The following is a 19,626-nucleotide window of genomic DNA, read 5'->3' as shown; positions in this document are numbered from 1 at the left end:
GTCAGGCTGTATATTATCACCCTGCTTATTTAACTTATATGCAGAGGACATCATGAGAAACACTGGGCTGGAAGAAGCACAAGCTGGAATTAAGATTGCCAGGAGAAATATCTATAACCTCAGATATGCAGATGACACCACCCTTATGGCAGAAAGTGAAGAGGAACTAAGGAGCCTCTTGATGAAAGTGAAAGAGGAGAGTGAAAAAGCTGGCTTAAAGCTCAACCTTCAGAAAACGAAGATCATGGCATCCAGTCCCATCACGTCATGGCAAATAGATGGGGAAACAGTGGAAACAGTGCCTGACTTTATATTTTTGGGCTCCCAGATCACTACAGATGGTGATTGCAGCCATGAAATTAAAAGATGTTTACTCCTTGGAAGAAAAGTTATGACCAACCTAGACATCATATTTAAAGCAGAGACGTTACTTTGTCAACAAAGGTTCCATCTCATCAATGCAATGGTTTTTCTAGTAGTCATGTATGGATGTGAGAGTTGGACTATAAAGAAAGCTGAGCGCAGAAGAATTGATGCTTTTGAACTTCGGTGTTGAAGAAGACTCTTGAAAGTCCCTTGGATTACAAGGAGATCCAACCAGTCCATCCAAAAGGAGATCAGTCCTGGGTATTCATCAGAAGGCCTGATGTTGAAGCTGAAACTCCAGTACTTTGGCCACCTGATGCGAAGAGCTGACTCATTGGAAAAGACTGTGATGCTGGGAAAGATTGAGGGCAGGAGGAGAAGGGGGCGACAGAGGATGAGATGGTTGGATGGCATCACCGACCCAATGGATATGGCTTTGGATGGACTCTGGGAGTTGGTGATGGACAGGGAGGCCTGGCGTGCTGCTGTTCCCTGGGGTCACAAACAGTCGGACATGGCTGAGTGACTGAACTGAACTGAACTGAACTAGGTTTGTCATAGCTTTTATTCCAAAGAAGAAAACAGTGATACATTATAGAATAATTTACTTGTTTAGAAATGCATAGATTTGCCCTATCTAACGTTTACGATCTCTTTACGAAATGAGTAGGGCAGACATCACTGGAACTACCTCAAAGATGACAAGCTAAGGTACAAAGAGGAAAACAACTTGCCCAAGGGCACAGAATAATATGAAATGGGATTGCGACCACCAACATCTTTTGACACCTTGCATAATTTTTTTTCTGACAGAATTTATTTAATTGAGACAATTAACAGTCTCAGATTAGAAGTCTCACTCATGCTTATTCATAGCTTAATTCAGATTAGTCAATTTTTAAAGTTTTAAATCCTCCATTAACCAACTCAGAGAGCATTAGAATTTAGAGATAATCTCTCAGGTGAAAAATGTTCAAAAGGAAAAAAATATATATATTGAAGAAAAACACCATATTCTGGTCATGGAACTGATTACAGGAATAATACATTTGGGGCAAATATGTGCACACAAAAATGTTTATTGTAGCGTTGTCTAAAACTGTGAAGTACTGTAGACAAACTTAAATGTTAATTGCTTAGGAACATAAAATATAGTTTATTCAGTTTAATGAAACATGATGCAGAATAATTTAAGTCTGAAAGTATGGAAGAAAGATGGCCATGATTTTCTGTTATATTTGTAAGTAGAATAGAGAAGAAACATTTATCCTCCCATATATATTATATAGTACATATCACATATGAGGTGTATATATATATATATGTTACATAGTATATATTATAATACACAGATATTGTCACTCCTGCATATAAATAAATACATATTTATGCATGAGTATATATGCATTAGTGTATATAGTTCTGGAAAATAGGTACCAAACCTAACAGTGATCACCTCTGCAGATTGGGGTTATAGACAGGAAGGTATCAGTGTAGGCAGATAACTTTTAGTTACTGTATGGAAGAAAGATGGCCATGATTTTTTTTGGTTATATTTGCACAGGCAAGTAACTTTCAGCTTCTCTTTAATATATTTCTACATTATTTGATATTTGTACAGACAGCAAATGCTATCTTTAATAAATCTGAAAAAGTGTGAAGGGTTGTTATGAGGAGACTATATTAATAGGGTCAAGAAAAGTTTAAATATGTTCTATGAACATAAAGCAAAAAAAAATTATTAGTGAAATAGTACTGTTTAAAATGTGTTATTCTCCCAGCTTCCACCCTTTGCACTGGCTGGAGTTGGGTCACAGAAGCTGGAGAAGGTACCTAAGGCCATGAGATGGGAACCACAGATTGTGGAAAGCCATACGATAAAGAAGAGAACAAGGAAGGACCTGATACCATGGAGCTACCACATCAACAAGGCTTGAATTGTTACATGAGTAAAAAATATTGTTTTTCCACATTTAAGCTAGTATTGTTTCTGCTTGTTATAGCATGAAGTGAAGTGAAGTGAAGTTGTGCAGTTGTGTCCGACTCTTTGCGACCTCGTGGACTGTAGCCCACCAGGCTCCTCCCCGTCCATGGAATTCTCCAGGCAAGAATACTGGAGTGGGTTGCCATTTCCTTCTCCAGGGGATCTTCCCAACCCAGGGATCGAACCCGGGTCTCCTGCATTGCAGGCAGACGCTTTAACCTCTGAGCTACCAGGGAAGCCCTGCTATAGTATAGTTAAACCTAATACAGGATCTGATTCTCATGATGTTCCAGGAGCATGACTTGTTCAGTTCTCATGGAAAATAGATCTCTATCATAGAGTTACAAACAAGATACTATCTTACCGTGTTTTATTAAATACTTTTTTTGCTTCTATATTTTCCCGTCAACATTATGATTAAAGTTTGCCTTCTAGTGGAGCTTTCTATAGTGAAAGAGCACATTTACTGGGCAACAGAGTTGTCCAGTATTGTTAACAGTTACGTCTATTCAGATAATATATTGCTCCTCTGGGCTTACACTTATACTGGGTTTATACAGTTTGATGACCTTAGTGTGAGCTTACTACTAAGATGAGATTCCATGTTTGCTGTGGCAACTATAATACGAACCTGGAATTCTGAGGGCTAGGATACAAATTCATAAGGTAATACATTTTGAGGCCTCTTGGCTGAAACACAGTGTCACTAGCCAATCTGAACTACTATGGGACCAGGAATGAGAATCATGTCAAAAAGAAAACACTGAGCTGAATCAGTTCATATTTTAACTGAAGGCATTCTTAATATTCTTAACTGTTAAAAAGCAAACAAGATGGATTAAAAGATTATAGTTTTAGTCTAATGAAATCTGAAGAATTTATCAAAGAAAGGGCTATTGTGTTTGTTTGTTTGTTTGCTGGTATGTGTGTGTTTTGGTGGTGGTAGTGTGTGTGGTTGGAGAAGGCGATGGCACCCCACTCCAGTACTCTTGCCTGGAAATCCCATGGACAGAGGAGCCTGGTAGGCTGCGGTCCATGGGGTCGCTAAGAGTTGGACATGACTGAGCGACTTCACGTTCATTTTTCACTTTCATGCAATGGAGAAGGAAATGGCAACCCACTCTACTGTTCTTGCCTGGAGAATCCCAGGGATGAGGGAGCCTGATGGGCTGCCGTCTATGGGGTCACACAGAGTCAGACACGACTGAAGCGAATTAGCAGTAGCAGCAGCTTGTGTGTCATGGGGGGTGGTGGGGAGACTGGACCAAATACTGGTTATTAATATAGCACATTTAGTACTTCACAGAGATATACTGCTTAGCATTAATATGTCTCTCTGTATGTAAACAAAAAGGCATGAAATAAGCTATCATTTCTATACTAAGTTATGACACTGTCACAATAAATACACACACACACACACACACACACACACACACACACACACACATATATATATCTATCTTTTCGCAGTGATGAATATTGTAAACTCCATTATTTGGCAAAAAGGAAAACAACTATTTTACTGACCTAGAAACATCTAATTCATGGGAACTGGAAGGTGGCTGTCACCACATAATTTCTGTACTCAGTTCTTTTTACTTTTTAATCATTTCACATTTTAATGCCACCAGTCTAACATGAGAACTTAATTGATTGACTCTTTAGTTACAAAACCCTTCTTTACAAAAATAAATATTTACAAAGCTTTAAACTGAGTTATGTTTGCCCACTGTCATTAATTTCTAAGATTTGGGGAGGGGAGGCAAGGGAAGAAGAAGAGCTGGTCACAATAATTCTAACACACACAGAAGCCTGAAGATATGATTACATCTTCTCTCTGCTTATTTACAAAGAATCTACAGTATGTGATCCTGACAACACATGTTTCCTATTTTGTCAGTTCAATAAAAGCATACCATGTCAATGGTTTTTAGCTTGTGATTTGGTGATTGTTTCAGCACTAATTGTCAATGACCTATATGTCAGCTGATACAGTTGACACAGTTAAATCAGAAATTAGCATGCAGTCTCCTAAAATGCCAGACACATGGACCCTCTGCACCAGAGAGATATAATGAAACCCACATGATACTCCCATTAAACAATGAAACATGTGACATTAACTAAAAACAGGAACACATCAGCAAATGTGCCTGAGGAAGTTTATGGTATTTAACTCCTAAACATTAATTTTATCGTGGAATATGAGGAACTAATTAACTGAGAGTTTCCTTTTTTATTGGAAGCGGAAATACTGTTCAGAAAACTGATGAAGAGTAAATACAGCATATTTTAAGTTTATTACGCTTGACTCATTGACTTCCATTTATTTAAGCTAATCTCAGAAGGCAATTAAATATTTCAATCAGTAACTTTATACAGCTATTTTATTTAGCACATTTCTGAAAAATTAATCAATGTGTTAAAATGCAGAATGAATATGTGAATATATTTCATGTTTCAAACAACCAAAACAATGACTAAATACATTTTTTAAAAATCACATGATCTTTTCCAACCTGAGCTCTAATAGGTGAGTGGAAAATGATAAAAAGATTAAAACTTGGTGATTATAATTAAAACAGTTAGGGTTAAGATTGTGTCCTATGAGATGAATGTTTCTATCAGCACTCTAATATTTTTTCTCTTAACAATAATACTTTCCTAGTCAGAGGAAACATCATTCAGGTGTGGCAGAATGAATTTGATCCTATATAGGTGGAACATGAAATGTCATTAACTGCTGGATGTGGGTCTATAATATTATTTTGGTGGGGGGAGACAGTTTTTGCTGGTGTTATGCTCAGTATTTAGCATTTTTAAGTAACCTAATGAGATAGACACAATGGGAGGCACTCTTGCATATATAATCTTATTCAATCTCCATAACAATTCAGTAAAATAGGTGTTATTAATCCATTTTAATTTAATTAATTAATTTGATTAATCCATTTTAGGTCAGGAAATTGAAGCTCAATAACTTGCACAAGGCCAATCAAAGTAGCATGATGCAGTGAATCAACTGTTTATTTGTATGATAACACATATCCCTATAAGTGCAAAGTAAGTTTTGTTACAACATTCTATTCTGTGGTTGTCATGTGATAGGTCAACGAGAATAACTATCAAGTTAAAAAGTTATAATGTTTAAAATGAATATATAACAGGCCATAAGTTCCTAAATGTCTTAGATTCAGGCATCATCCATGGCTCAATAATTCTTTCATGGCACCCTTAGGACAAAAGAAATGTCCATTTTATTAAATAACAAGTTCCAAACAACTCATGCCTTTTATGTAGTGTTTTAGAGATGCCTCTGTATTTTCCTTGAAATTTTAAAACATCCTCTGTGCCCTATGAATTAGCTACAGCACCCTGGTACTTTAGCACCCAGTTTGGGCACTACAGCCCATCTATGGGGAAGATACAATATCTGCGGCTACAGGACATTCATTTTGACACTTTGGGCCAAAACTATTAAGCCAACCTTTTTACAACTGTTTATTTCCTAATACACACACACACACACACACACACACACACACACACACACATGTTTGTGTGGCTATTCTTATGAATTTTGCCTTCCTTATGTGGAAATTTTAAATTTCCACATAAAATATCTTCCTGTCCAAAATTTCTAAAGCATCAAATAGAATTACATGGCTAGAAGTTTTACACTGAAATAGAAAGGAGAGAGGCAAGGACTATAGTCATTAGTAAAAAGAGAACTTCTTCCTTTAATTTCAGCCTATCAGATATATGCTCTGAAGGAATAGTGCTTAACCTGAGTGTGAGACAGGTTATGAGGAAGCTGTGTGTTACAAAAAAGAGAACTCAAAGTTTGGGTCAGAGAAATTGGTATTGACCAAACTTACGGCCTTCAACCACCTTATCTCAAGTGTCTTTCTCAAGTCTAAAGTGTTGAGCTAAAACCAACATACATCTTCAAAATCATTTTAAATTTTAATAGATTTTTTTCTGTGGTGAGCCAGGACAAAAGTTTTCCTGCCAACATAAAACAGTTCTATGGGTATAAAAGGTATGTACATTTTATTTCAAAAATATCTATTGGATACAAGCTTTGCAGTTCTCAGGTTCAAGTCTTTGATTGAGAGCTCAGAAGAGACTCAGAAGAGAGCTCAGCTTCAGAATGGACTGGTTAGATCTCCTTGCAGATATCTAGAGAGCTTTCCAGCAGAAGCAAATGGACTGTGTCCATGGAGTCTTCAACCGTCCAAAGTGTACTTGAACCAACTCATTTGTAGATTACATTTATTTTAAAATTCAGAATTTGAACCTTTGTTATTTAGTCTTTCAAATTTATTTCCAAGGGCTTTAATGATTGCTTTCTACTTAAAATGAGCTAATATCCACAAATATAATTTAAAATTGGGATCTTAAATTATACAACATAAAATCTGGGGTGTGTTTACATACAACAACTGAATTGACAATTTTCATAAAACTTATTAGTTAAAAATAAACATCATTTATTTTTTCCTGAATGAAATAGTCTCTGAATTGAGTTGACTGATTAAAGTAGTGTTTTTACACAACTGTGTTCCAGTTATTGCATATATTCAGTTCAGTTCAGTTCAGTCGCTCAGTCGTGTCCAACTCTTTGCGACCCCATGAATGGCAGCACTCCAGGCCTCCCTGTCCATCACCAACTACCTGAGTTCACTCAGACACACGTCCATCGAGTCAGTGATGCCACCCAGCCATCTCATCCTCTGTTGTCCCCTTCTCCTCCTGCCCCCAATCCCTCCCAGCATCAGAGTCTTTTCCAATGAATCAACTCTTCACATGAGGTGGCCAAAGTACTGGAGTTTCAGCTTCAGCATCATTCTTTCCAAAGAAATCCCAGGGTTGATCTCCTTCAGAATGGACTGGTTGGATCTCCTTGCAGTCCAAGGGACTCTCAAGGGTCTTCTCCAACACCACAGTTCAAACGCATCAATTCTTTGGCGCTCAGCCTTCTTCACAGTCCAAATCTCACATCCATACATGATCACAGGAAAAACCATAGCCTTGACTAGACGGACCTTAGTCGGCAAAGAAATGTCTCTGCTTTTGAATATGATATCTAAGTTGGTCATAACTTATCTCCCAAAGAGTAAGCGTCTTTTAATTTCATGGCTGCAATCACCATCTGCAGTGATTTGGAGCCTAGAAAAATAAAGTCTGATACTGTTTCCACTGTTTCCTCATCTATTTCCCATGAAGTGATGGGACCGGATGCCATGATCTTCGTTTTCTGAATGTTGAGCTTAAAGCCAACTTCTTCACTCTCCTCTTTCAGTTTCATCAAGAGGCTCTTTAGCTCCTCTTCACTTTCTGCCATAATGGTGGTGTCATCTGCATATCTGAGGTTATTGATATTTCTCCCAGCAGTCTTGATTCCAGCTTGTGTTTCTTCCAGTCCAGCGTTTCTCATGATGTACTCTGCATGTAAGTTAAACAAGCAGGATGACAATATACAGTCTTGATGTACTCCTTTTCCTATTTGGAACCAGTCTGTTGTTGCATGTCCAGTTCTAACTGATGCTTCCTGACCTGCATACAGATTTCTCAAGAGGCTAGGTTAGCTGGTCTGGTATTCCCATCTCTCTCAGAACTTTCCACAGTTTACTGTGATCCACACAGTCAAAGGCTTGGCATAGTCAATAAAGCAGAAATAGATGTTTTTCTGGAACTCTCTTGCTTTTTCCATGATCCAGTGGATGTTGGCAATTTGATTTCTGGTTCTTCTGAATTTTCTAAAACCAGCTTGAACATAAGGGAGTTCATGGTTCATGTATTGCTGACGCTTGGCTTGGAGAATTTTGAGCATGACTTTACTAGCATGTGAGATGAGTGCAATTGTGCGGTGGTTTGAGCATTCTTTGGCATTGCCTTTCTTTGGAACTGGAATGAAAACTGACCTTTTCCAGTCCTGTGGCCACTGGTGAGTTTTCCAAATTTGCTGGCACACTGAGTACAGCACTTTCACAGCATCATCTTTCAGGATTTGCAACAGCTCAACTGGAATTCCATCACCTCCACTAGCTTTGTTCATAATGATGCTTTCTAAGACCCACTTGACTTCACATTCCAGGATGTCTGGCTCTAGATGAATGATCACACCATCATGATCATCTAGGTTGTGAAGATCTTTTTTGTACAGTTCTTCTGTGTATTCTTGCCACCTCTTCTTAATATCTTCTGCTTCTGTTAGGTCCAGACCATTTCTGTCCTTTACCGAGCCCATCTTTGCATGAAATATTACCCTGGTATCTCTAATTTTCTTGAAGAGATCTCTAGTCTTTCCCATTCTGTTGTTTTCCTCTATTTCTTTGCTTTGATCGCTGAAGAAGGCTTTCTTATCTCTTCTTGCTATTCTTTGGAACTCTGCATTCAGATGCTTATATCTTTCCTTTTCTCCTTTGCTTTTCACCTCTCTTCTTTTCACAGCTATTTGTAAGGCCTCCCCAGACAGCCATTTTGCTTTTTTGCATTTCTTTTCCATGGGGATACTCTTGATCCCTGTCTCCTGTACAGTGTCATGAACCTCATTCCATAGTTCATCAGGCACTCTATCAGATCTAGGCCCTTAAATCTATTTCTCACTTCTACTCTATAATCATAAGGGATTTGATTTAGGTCATACCTGAATGGTCTAGTGGTTTTCCCTACTTTCTTCAATTTAATCTGAATTTGGCAATATGGAGTTCATGATCTGAGCTATAGTCAGCTCCTGATCTTGTTTTTCTTGACTGTATAGAGCTTCTCCATCTTTGGCTGCAAAGAATATAATCAATCTGATTTTGGTGTTGACCATCAGATGATGTCCAAGTGTAGAGTCTTCTCTTGTGTTGTTGGAAGAGGGTGTTTGCTATGACCAGTGCATTTTCTTGGAAAAACTGTATTAGTCTTTGCCCTGCTTCATTTCACATTCCAAGGCCAGAACTGCCTGTTACTCCAGGTGTTTCTTGCATATATTAAATATGCTCAATTTAATAATATACCATTATTTTACCTTAGAAGTCTGGAAGCATTTTTGCATTTTAAGAAATAAGTAAGGAAAACAATAACTAGATAGAGATACATGGAGAAGTGTGGGTTCATGATAGATTTTTACTAAGAGCAAATGCCAAAACAGAACTAAAATTCTGGTGATATATTAACATTTGCAAACTGATCTACATATTCATAGATAAGAGTAGACTACAAAATTCAAGAAAGCTTCTTTTCTATCTAGCCACTTTGCTCTGAAGTCTCTGGCTGTGTTATTTATTTGTATGCTGTTTCTGAATGCAGAGTTCCAAAGAATAGCAAGAAGAGATAAGAAAGCCTTCTTCAGCAATCAATGCAAAGAAACAGAGGAAAACAACAGAATGGGAAAGACTAGAGATCTCTTCAAGAAAATTAGAGATACCAAGGGAACATTTCATGCAAAGATGGGCTCGATAAAGGATAGAAATGGTCTGGACCTAACAGAAGCAGAAGATATTAAGAAGAGGTAGTAAGAATACACAGAAGAACTGTACAAAAAAGATCTTCACAACCTAGATGATCATGATGGTGTGATCATTCATCTAGAGCCAGACATCCTGGAATGTGAAGTCAAGTGGGTCTTAGAAAGCATCATTACGAACAAAGCTAGTGGAGGTGATGGAATTCCAGTTGAGCTGTTGCAAATCCTGAAAGATGATGCTGTGAAAGTGCTGTACTCAGTGTGCCAGCAAATTTGGAAAACTCACCAGTGGCCACAGGACTGGAAAAGGTCAGTTTTCATTCCAGTTCCAAAGAAAGGCAATGCCAAAGAATGCTCAAACCACCGCACAATTGCACTCATCTCACATGCTAGTAAAGTCATGCTCAAAATTCTCCAAGCCAAGCGTCAGCAATACATGAACCGTGAACTCCCTGATGTTCAAGCTGGTTTTAGAAAAGGCAGAGGAATCAGAGATCAAATTGCCAACATCCACTGGATCATGGAAAAAGCAAGAGAGTTCCAGAAAAACATCTATTTCTGCTTTATTGACTAGGACTGTGTGGATCGCAATAAACTGTGGAAAATTCTGAAACAGATGGACATACCAGACCAGCTAACCTAGCCTCTTGAGAAATCTGTATGCAGGTCAGGAAGCAACAGTAGGAACTGGACATGCAACAACAGACTGGTTCCAAATAGGAAAAGGAGTACGTCAAGGCTGTATATTGTCACCCTGATTATTTAACTTCTATGCAGAGTACATCATGAGAAACTCTGGACTGGAAGAAACACAAGCTGGAATCAAGATTGCTGGGAGAAATATCAATAACCTCAGATATGCAGATGACATCACCCTTATGGCAGAAAGTGAAGAGGAACTCAAAAGCCTCTTGATGAAAGTGAAAGAGGAGAGTGAAAAAGTTGGCTTAAAGCTCAACATTCAGAAAATGAAGATCATGGCATCTGGTCCCCTCACTTCATGGGAAACAGATGTGGAAACAGTAGAAACAGTGTCAGACTTCATTTTTTGGGGCTCCAAAATCACTGCAGATGGTGACTGCAGCCATGAAATTAAAAGACACTTACTCCTTGGAAGAAAAGTTATGACCAACCTAGACAGCATATTCAAAAGCAGAGACATTACTTTGCCAACTAAGGTCCATCTAGTCAAGGCTATGGTTTTTCCTGTGATCATGTATGGATGTGAGATTTGGACTGTGAAGAAGGCTGAGCGCCAAAGAATTGATGCATTTGAACTGTGGTGTTGGAGAAGACCCTTGAGAGTCCCTTGGACTGCAAGGAGATCCAACCTGTCCATTCTGAAGGAGATCAACCCTGGGATTTCTTTGGAAGGAATGATGCTAAAGCTGAAGTTCCAGTACTTTGGCCACCTCATGTGAAGAGTTGACTCATTGGAAAAGACTCTGGTTCTGGGAGGGATTGGGGGCAGGAGGAGAAGGGGACGACCAAGGATGAGATGGCTGGATGGCATCACTGACTTGATGGACGTGAGTCTGAGTGAATTCCGGGAGATGGTGATGGACAGGGAGGCCTGGCGTGCTGCGAGGTTCATGGGGTCGCAAAGAGTCGGACACAACTGAGCAACTGAATGGAACTGAACTAATTATATGTTTTCTAGTAGTTAATAGAAATCCCAGCAAGCATATTCTGTAGGTGTCCATTCCACACGATATTTCTACAATTATATTCATTATAGGCAAAATACCTTTATTTTCAATGAAAAACTTCTTTTTTGGAAAAAAGAAGATACTAACTCAATGTATGATGATTAGGTACCCAACTTGTGCTTTTTTTTTCCCCTTTGATATTATTTTAACTTTCTTGGGTAGTTTCAGAGATTTTAATTTTATTTATCAAGATACATCACGTTTAAATAGAAAAATGTATCATCAGTACCTTCTTGAACGGATTGATGAAAAGCCTTTGAGTATATTAAAAATAGTTCATTTTTCTTATTTACTTGGGACTCAAATCAAGATGGATTAGTCAGTGTCACTTTCACTGAAAACTATGTACTATTACTCAAAACAAATGAGAGCCAGAGACGTCACAAATAACAGAGAATTTGAGGGTGGGGGATAAAACAGGAAGTCCCACTGAAGAGCGATGATGGAGAGATTTGCTTCTTCCCCTATCTCAATTCCTCTCCTGATACATGATTATGGAGGAAATATCTGGACTATTTATCGCTTCCACCTAGCTCCTCAACTCAAACTGACTCAGAGCATGAGAGTGTCAAGAAGGGTGGCACTTTATTTTGCTACTGGCTTCATCTTAGATTCAGTTTGGCATGAATGTAGTTTCAAGCTTGCCAGCTGCTGTAGAGATTTTATCCTACTTTATTTCCAAACATTCTAAAGATGTGGTATCATTTATAACTTTAAGCACTGAAGTTATAAATATCAAATGGTTGATGCCTGGAGAATCCCATGGACAGAGGAGCCTGGTGGGCTACAGTCCACAGGGTCGCAAAGAGTCAGACACTTCACTTCCACTTTCACTTTAGGAAGGGATGTATTTCTCCATGCCACATTACACTGAACAAGTTTACTATGCCAACTCATCAAATGGGAGTGAGGGAGAGGTGTTCTTGACCTTTTCCTGGTCCATAGTTATACTACTGTTCACACTCAATGAGGTATTCTCTTCAGAAAGTATCTGAAAATGGGACTTATTTTTACAGTTGCTTAAAACATTTCTTTTTGGAAAACAGAACTGGTCTGTATGTATGTACTGCAGGTGCAATCTGAGGCAATCTGATTTTTAAAAGCATTTTTTCTTTCACTTTAGTAACCAAAGCTACAAAAAAACACACTGGCAACATGCATTTAATGTGAATAGTAATTCCTTAGGCATATGGAAACAAACTATATTTTATAATTAAAAACTCAGAAATTAATGTAGTGATAGAATTTAAAATTTTCTTCTTAAAATTTAAGTTATTTTTAGAATTTAAATATTTAGAATATAAATGTAGTCCTTAGTTTAAAAAAAAGAAGCTGCTGTTTCTGGATGAATCGGTCTACAAAGACACAATTATGTGACAAACATATTAAATGAATAAATTAAAGATCCAGAGTGAGAACACCATCTTAAAACACAGAAACCAAAGAGAAAGATATTCAAAAGCCATGTTAAAAATTGTAAAGAACAAAGTGTCTTACAAGTCTGAATTTTGAAACTCCTCAGTTCAGTTCATTTTTACCGAGACTCCATAGTTGCATCTACTCATATTTATGGCTCTGTATATTTAAAAAATTACATCCCATTTCTTCAATATTGTATAAAGGAAGGTATAAAAACTAGAAATGAATGTTAAATATGAAATTTCAAGACATCATTTAGCAGGAAGTATATCTGATTTCTAGTAATTTTTGACAGAATTTCTCAAATGCAGTAAGTGTTGCAGCATAGCAGGATGTTAATGGGACAATTTATTAACATATAAATGAAACAAAATCTACTGGAACTTACAAAATATTCTATATAAATATATAAAGTGATAATATTTTGTAATTGTTTTCAATGGTATTCTACTTTGATCTATGAAAATACTTCAGTATACTTGCTTTCTCTGTATGTTTTGAGCATGATAATGATGTTCTGGAAGATACTTAGCTTAGCAGCCTAGTCCCTCTTTGGAATTTGTTACTATTTTTATCTACAGATTATAGTTTGCATTTTGAGTATCTGAATTTTGGAAAATAAAGTATTAGACTGTTTCCAAAACAGTGTAGAATTCTGATTTTGGTTAAAAAAAAAAAAGGTCATAAAAACACAGGCGACTAAAGTTAATAAGCAATATAAACAGTCATCTCAATATAGACTATCAATGTAAAAATGCCTTTTTTTTGTTTGTAATGAATGCTCATTAATTCATTCAACAAATAGTTGAATATTGTACTAAAACTTTAGATATAACAATAAATGAAACAAAAGGAGCACTGGCCCTCAGTTTACAATTGAAGTGGAAGAAAATATACAGTATCCAAAGGAACCTGGAGAAAGGGATCTAACTAGCTCAGGCCAGCCTTCCCTGGTCTGAGTTGGAAGAGGTTCACGACACCAAGGAGAGTGAACACAGACAATTCAAGTCACAAGTTAAGAAAGAGTATGATTTGGTCTAAGAGCTAAAAGAATACCAGTGAGAAGCTAGGCTGTAAATATAGGGAGGAGATGGATAATAGAAGGCCGGCTAATTCACATTAGGAAACTTGGGTTTATCTCAAAGCACAATGGAAACCTGCTGCTGCTGCTGCTAACTCGCCTCAGTCATGTCCGACTCTGCGACCCCATAGACGAGACCCACCAGGCTCCCCTGTCCCTGGGATTCTCCAGGCAAGAACACTGGAGTGGGTTGCCATTTCCTTCTCCATTGCATGAAAGTGAAAAGTGAAAGTGAAGTCGCTCAGTCATGTCCGACTCTTAGCAACCCCATGGACTGCAGCCTACCAGGTTCCCCATCCATGGGATTTTCCAGGCAAGAGTACTGGAGTGGGTTGCCATTGCCTTCTCCACAATGGAAATCTATTAAAATGCATATTCCTGTCTTTTCTTTGTGACCCCATGGACTGAAGCTTGCCAGGCTCCTCTGCCCATGGAATTTTCCAGGCAAGAATACTGGAGTGGGCTGTCATTCCCTTTTACGGGGGATCTTCCCTACCCAGGGATCACATATAGGTCTTCCGCACTGCAGCTACTAGGGAAGCCAGGGATATTCCTATTTTACCTATGTAAAAATAAATTGAACCTGAAAATCATACTCATATTTTAGAAATACACTGGAAATAAAAGTTAAGAAACCAAATTATAAAAAGGAAATACTGGCTTCAGAAACACAGAAATATTCTAGACACTTAAATATCAACATAAATCCTTTTCTTCATTTTCCATGTATTTCCCCTTTAAAATAAAAAATGCTATACGGGTGATCTCATTTCTTGGTGTGGCAGGAATATTAAATTGCCTAAAGCCATGCCCTCCACCCACTCCCAAATGAAAAATCAACGGTACTTACTACATCCAGCCTTATAGCTGAAGCCTGGAGGAAGGAGGAATCCTTGCTGGGCAGCTGCAGCCAGTGTCCGTTGATCAGGAGGGAATACGGGAATCATTAATGGCGGCAGTTGACCTTGAACCTGCTGAACGTATTAGAGCGAATCAAAGAGAAGAAGTCTTGATATTCCATACTTCCCAACCCTCCTAATTTTATGATCAAAGGAAAAAAATATTCAGTTCAATATACTGGCATACAAGTTTGCTAGAACACTGGATGTGAGACTGCCTTGGGACTGCTTTAGACAGAAGATTCAGAATACTAAATACTATAACTGGAAGGTGATATCAAGTTCACTTTCTAACCTGATGAATAATTTCCCTACATATATCCTTGACAGTGGTGAAGTATCTATTGATGCTTCACACTACAAGTCTTTTCCTATTGCATGAATATAATGATTTTAAAAGTACCGGTTAGGTTGAACTAAAATCTCTTTTGATAAATCCCATCTGTTGGGACTAATTCTACCTTCTAAAACAAAATTAACTGTACCATTTTATAAGTTCTTCACTACTTGAAGATAATTCTCATGTTCATGTGTAATATTGAGTTTTTAAATGTTTGAATAAAGATCTGGAAGAAAGCTTAGAGAGTATTAAGATGTTCTCTATTCTTTACAGAAGAGGTGTGCGTGTCTGTGTTTGTGTGTGTGTGTGTGCGCACACACGTTCACACGCACACGTATGCTCCACTGCGTCTCACTCTTTGCAAGCCCGTGGACTGTAGTCTACCAGGCTCTTCTCTACATGAAATACTGGAATGGGTTGCCATTCCCTTCTCCAAGGATCTTTCTGACCCAGGGATCAAATTTGTGTCTCTTGGACCTCTATCACTGGCAGAAGGATTCTTTGCCACTGCGCCTCTTGGGAAGCTTCTAATAGAAGAGGCAACTAGGGCCAAAAGAGAACTGATTTTCCATGGCCATTGAATGGGGTGGGGGAGTGTCAAAACTATGTCTAGGATCTGGTTCCTTGGATCCTTCTCTGTCCTAGACTTACTTTGTCATCTATCTCCTTTCAGGCAACTGAACCATCCTCAAACCATATGGCTTCCCTGGTGACTCAGCTGGTAAAGAACCCACCCGTAATGAGGGAGACCAGGGTTTGATTCCTGGATTGGGAAGATCCCCTGGAAAGGGGAATGGCTAACCACTCTAGTATTCTGGCCTGGAGTCAGGCTCAATCAAGAACAGAAATGATATGGATCAAACAGAAGCAGAAGATATTAAGAGGAGGTAGCAAGAATACACAGAAGAACTGTACAAAAAAGATATTCATGACCTAGATAATCACGATGGTGTGATCACTCACCTAGAGTCAGACATCCTGGAATTTGAAGTCAAGAAGGCCTTAGAAAGCATCACTACAGACAAAGCTAATGGAGGTGATGGAATTCTAGTTGAGCTATTTCAAATCGTAAATGATGATGCTGTGAAAGTGCTGCACTCAATATGCCATCGTAAATTTGGAAAACTTGGCAGTGACCACAGGACTGGAAAAGGTCAGTTTTCATTCCAATTCCAAAGAAAGGCAATGCCAAAGAATGCTCAAACCACCGCACAATTGCACTCATCTCACATGATAGTAAAGTCACGCTCAAAATTCTCCAGGCCAAGCTTCAGCAATACGTGAACCGTGAACTGCCAGATGTTCAAGCTGGTTTTAGAAAAGGCAGAGGAACCAGAGATCAAATTGCCAACATCTGCTGGATCATCGAAAAAGCAAGAGGGTTCCAGAAAACAACTATTTCTGCTTTAGTGACTATGCCAAAGCCTTTGACTTTATGGATCACAATAATCTGTGGAAAATTCTGAAAAAGATGGGAATACCATACCACCTGACCTCCCTCTTGAGAAATCTGTATGCAGGTCAGGAAGCAACAGTTAGAACTGGACATGGAACAACAGACAGGTCCCAAATAGGAAAAGGAGTACATCAAGGCTGTATATTGTGACCCTGCTTATTTAACTTATATGCAGAGTACATCATGAGAAACACGAGGCTGGATGAAGCACAAGCTGGAATCAAGATTGCTGGGAGAAATATTAATAACCTCAGATACGCAGATGACACCACCCTTATGGCAGAAAGTGAAGAGGAACTAAAAAGCCTCTTGATGAAAGTGAAAGAGGAGAGTGAAAAAGTTGGCTTAAAGCTCAACATTCAGAAAACAAAGATCATGGCATCTGGTCCCATCACTTCATGGCAAATAGATGGGGAAACAGTGGAAACAGTAGCTGACTTTATTTTCTTGGGCCTCAAAATCACTGCAGATGGTGCCTGCAGCCATGAAATAAAAAGACACTTATTCCTTGGAAGAAAAGTTATGACCAACCTAGAGAGCATGCTAAAAAGCAGAGACATTACTTTGCCAACAAAGGTCCGTCTAGTCAAGGCTATGGTTTTTCCAGTAGTCACGTATGGATGTGAGAGTTGGACTGTAAAGAAAGCTGAGCACCGAAGAATTGATGCTTTTGAACTGTGGTGTTGGAGAAGACTCTTAGGAGTCCCTTGGACTGCAAGGAGATCCAACCAATCCTAAAGGAAAACAGTCCTGAATGTTCATTGGAAGGACTGATGTTGAAGCTGAAACTCTAATACTTTGGCCACCTGATGCGAAGAACTGACTTATTGGAAAGGACCTTGATGCTGGGAAAGATTGAGGGCAGGAGCAGAAGGGGATGACAGAGGATGAGATGACTGGATGGCATCACCGACTCAATGGACATGAGTTTGAGTAAACTCTTGGAGTTGGTGATGGACACAGAGGCCTGGCGTGCTACAGTCCAAAGGGAAGCAAAGAGTCAGACACGACTGAGCAACTGAACTGAATTGAACTGTGTAATCCATGGGGTTAAAAGATTCAGACACAACTGAGTGATTTTCTCTTTCACTTTCAAATCATATGACCTCTGTTTTGGTTGCCATCTTAGAACACACTTTAATTTTCGTTTGTCACTCTCAGAATGTTGGATTCATATAATTCAATAATCTAATACAATGGAATCACTATTTTCTTTGAATTGAACAATAATTTTTAGAAATATAAACTAATGCAGTAATTTCTGCAGCTATGTCACATTATTACTAAATGCAGAAGTTGTCATTTACTGAAATATCTAAGATAGTTTTTCAAACATTTCAACAGGATTTCTCTCATGGACATGGTTATTGGTTAGTGTTTGTCTGTGAACGTATGAATGAGAATTTATAATCATGCTAAAAATCACACATCTGACATTTTGTTTTCCTTTACTATTTTTCCCTCACATTAATGCAGTTATTTGAAAAATAACTATTTTATGAACACATGCTATGTATAAGAAAATGAGCTAGGTAGTACAGACACTGTTCTGAACAAGACAACCAAGATCCTATGCCCATGGAGCTTATATTACAGTGCGGATAACAGTTAAATGTAAAACAAGTACATACACAAAACAAAACAAAAACACAAAACAAATTCATTCAGTTGCTAACCTTAGTAACAACTCTGAAATATCTCCTAGACTTGATTTCCTTTTCTCTCACTGACATTCTTAGGACACGTAATTCTTATTCTCATTTCTCATGTCAAAAGTCTACCCTCAGTTTCTCCTTCATTTCATCTTTCATACTAAACCTCAGAGATAATTCTGAGATTTTGGTTGGTGAGTGGGTATTGTTGGCGGGGAGTGGGGAATGTTGAGAGAGAGAGGGAAAAGGAGAGAGAGAGAGAAGGCATGATGAGAATAGGGGTTGGGGAGAGAGAGAGAAAGAGCCAGCCCGCCAGCCAGCCAGGCAGAAAGAGAAAAGAGCACTGAAGAATGAGAGATCAGTTTTCAGAAATGACTCCAAACTGGAAAGCATTTCTTTTAGCAAAACGTATTTTAAAACCTATCTATCACTGCCACCAGAGTGAAATAAAGTGAACAACACAACCAGAAAACAAAAAGACAGTGTTTTAAGGTTAGAGCTGAAGGCTGTAGATGCTATACCACTACAGCCAAAATTTTTTTGAACATACTGGGGGAAAGATAAACCTTATTAAGAAACCACTGGAAAACAATTGATTAAAATTAGAGACTGCATGCTGAGCAGGTATGAAGGAAAAAGTGGCCTGAAATAATGGGAGACATTTGAAGAAAAACAGCGTGGGGACTGGGTCTGTATAAGCAGTGGACACAGACCAGAATAACAATCAAACAAAGAAACAAACAACAAACCAACCATACTGGTTAAGGGTTATCACCAGCTACTGTGTATCCTTCATATTTCCTTGTTTGGAAATAAGTTATTATATTTTATATAGTATATCGCCTTTCTGAGACACCACTGGTTAAATGATGTATAAGATGGTTATAAATTTAATAAGAGCACTTTAGAGATAAGAAAGGAACTTCAAATGGAATATATACAAGGGTTAGAAAAGGCATCCAAATTTCAGAGACCTTAAAATTTGGGGAAAATAACTTGTACAATTGCAGAAACAATAGGTTCTTGTTTTAGTGAAGTAGTTCTTAAACTTGAATATGCATTTTAAAATCACCTAGCAAGCTCTGAAAAACACTCAGTGCCCAGACTGTTTCCAGACCAATTAAATCTGAACCCACAGGATTGAGACCCAGCCATTAGCCTTATTTAATGTTTCCCTGATGATTCCAATGTGCATCCAGGTTTGAGAAGTAAGTACTGTCTTAAAGAATACTGAAGTCACTGTTAAGAGGTTTCTTTC

The 19,626-nt window shown here is 38.3% G+C and overlaps 1 protein-coding gene and 1 non-coding gene across 26 annotated transcripts in view; both read right to left on the bottom strand.

The window, feature by feature from the left end:
- Positions 1-19,626, bottom strand: part of SOX5 (SRY-box transcription factor 5) — a 1,143,569-nt gene that overhangs the window by 144,702 nt on the left and 979,241 nt on the right. For 13 of the 25 annotated variants that reach the window (XM_069581248.1, XM_069581234.1, XM_069581245.1 and 10 more), the window contains one exon: positions 14,872-14,992. In XM_069581248.1, the coding sequence (XP_069437349.1) occupies positions 14,872-14,992 (121 nt within the window). Of the gene's footprint in view, positions 1-14,871; positions 14,996-19,626 lie in introns of all 25 variants that reach the window. The other 12 variants (XM_069581229.1, XM_069581240.1, XM_069581230.1 and 9 more) reach the window with 1 other exon arrangement.
- TRNAC-GCA (transfer RNA cysteine (anticodon GCA)) lies at positions 2,515-2,586 on the bottom strand. Its single transcript has one exon. It is a non-coding gene; the product is annotated as a tRNA-Cys (tRNA).

Source organism: Ovis canadensis, chromosome 3 (genome assembly GCF_042477335.2).
Source record: "Ovis canadensis isolate MfBH-ARS-UI-01 breed Bighorn chromosome 3, ARS-UI_OviCan_v2, whole genome shotgun sequence".
NCBI lineage: Eukaryota > Metazoa > Chordata > Mammalia > Artiodactyla > Bovidae > Ovis > Ovis canadensis.
Note: the sequence above shows the minus strand (reverse complement) of the source record. Positions and strands in the feature narration are given on the sequence as shown.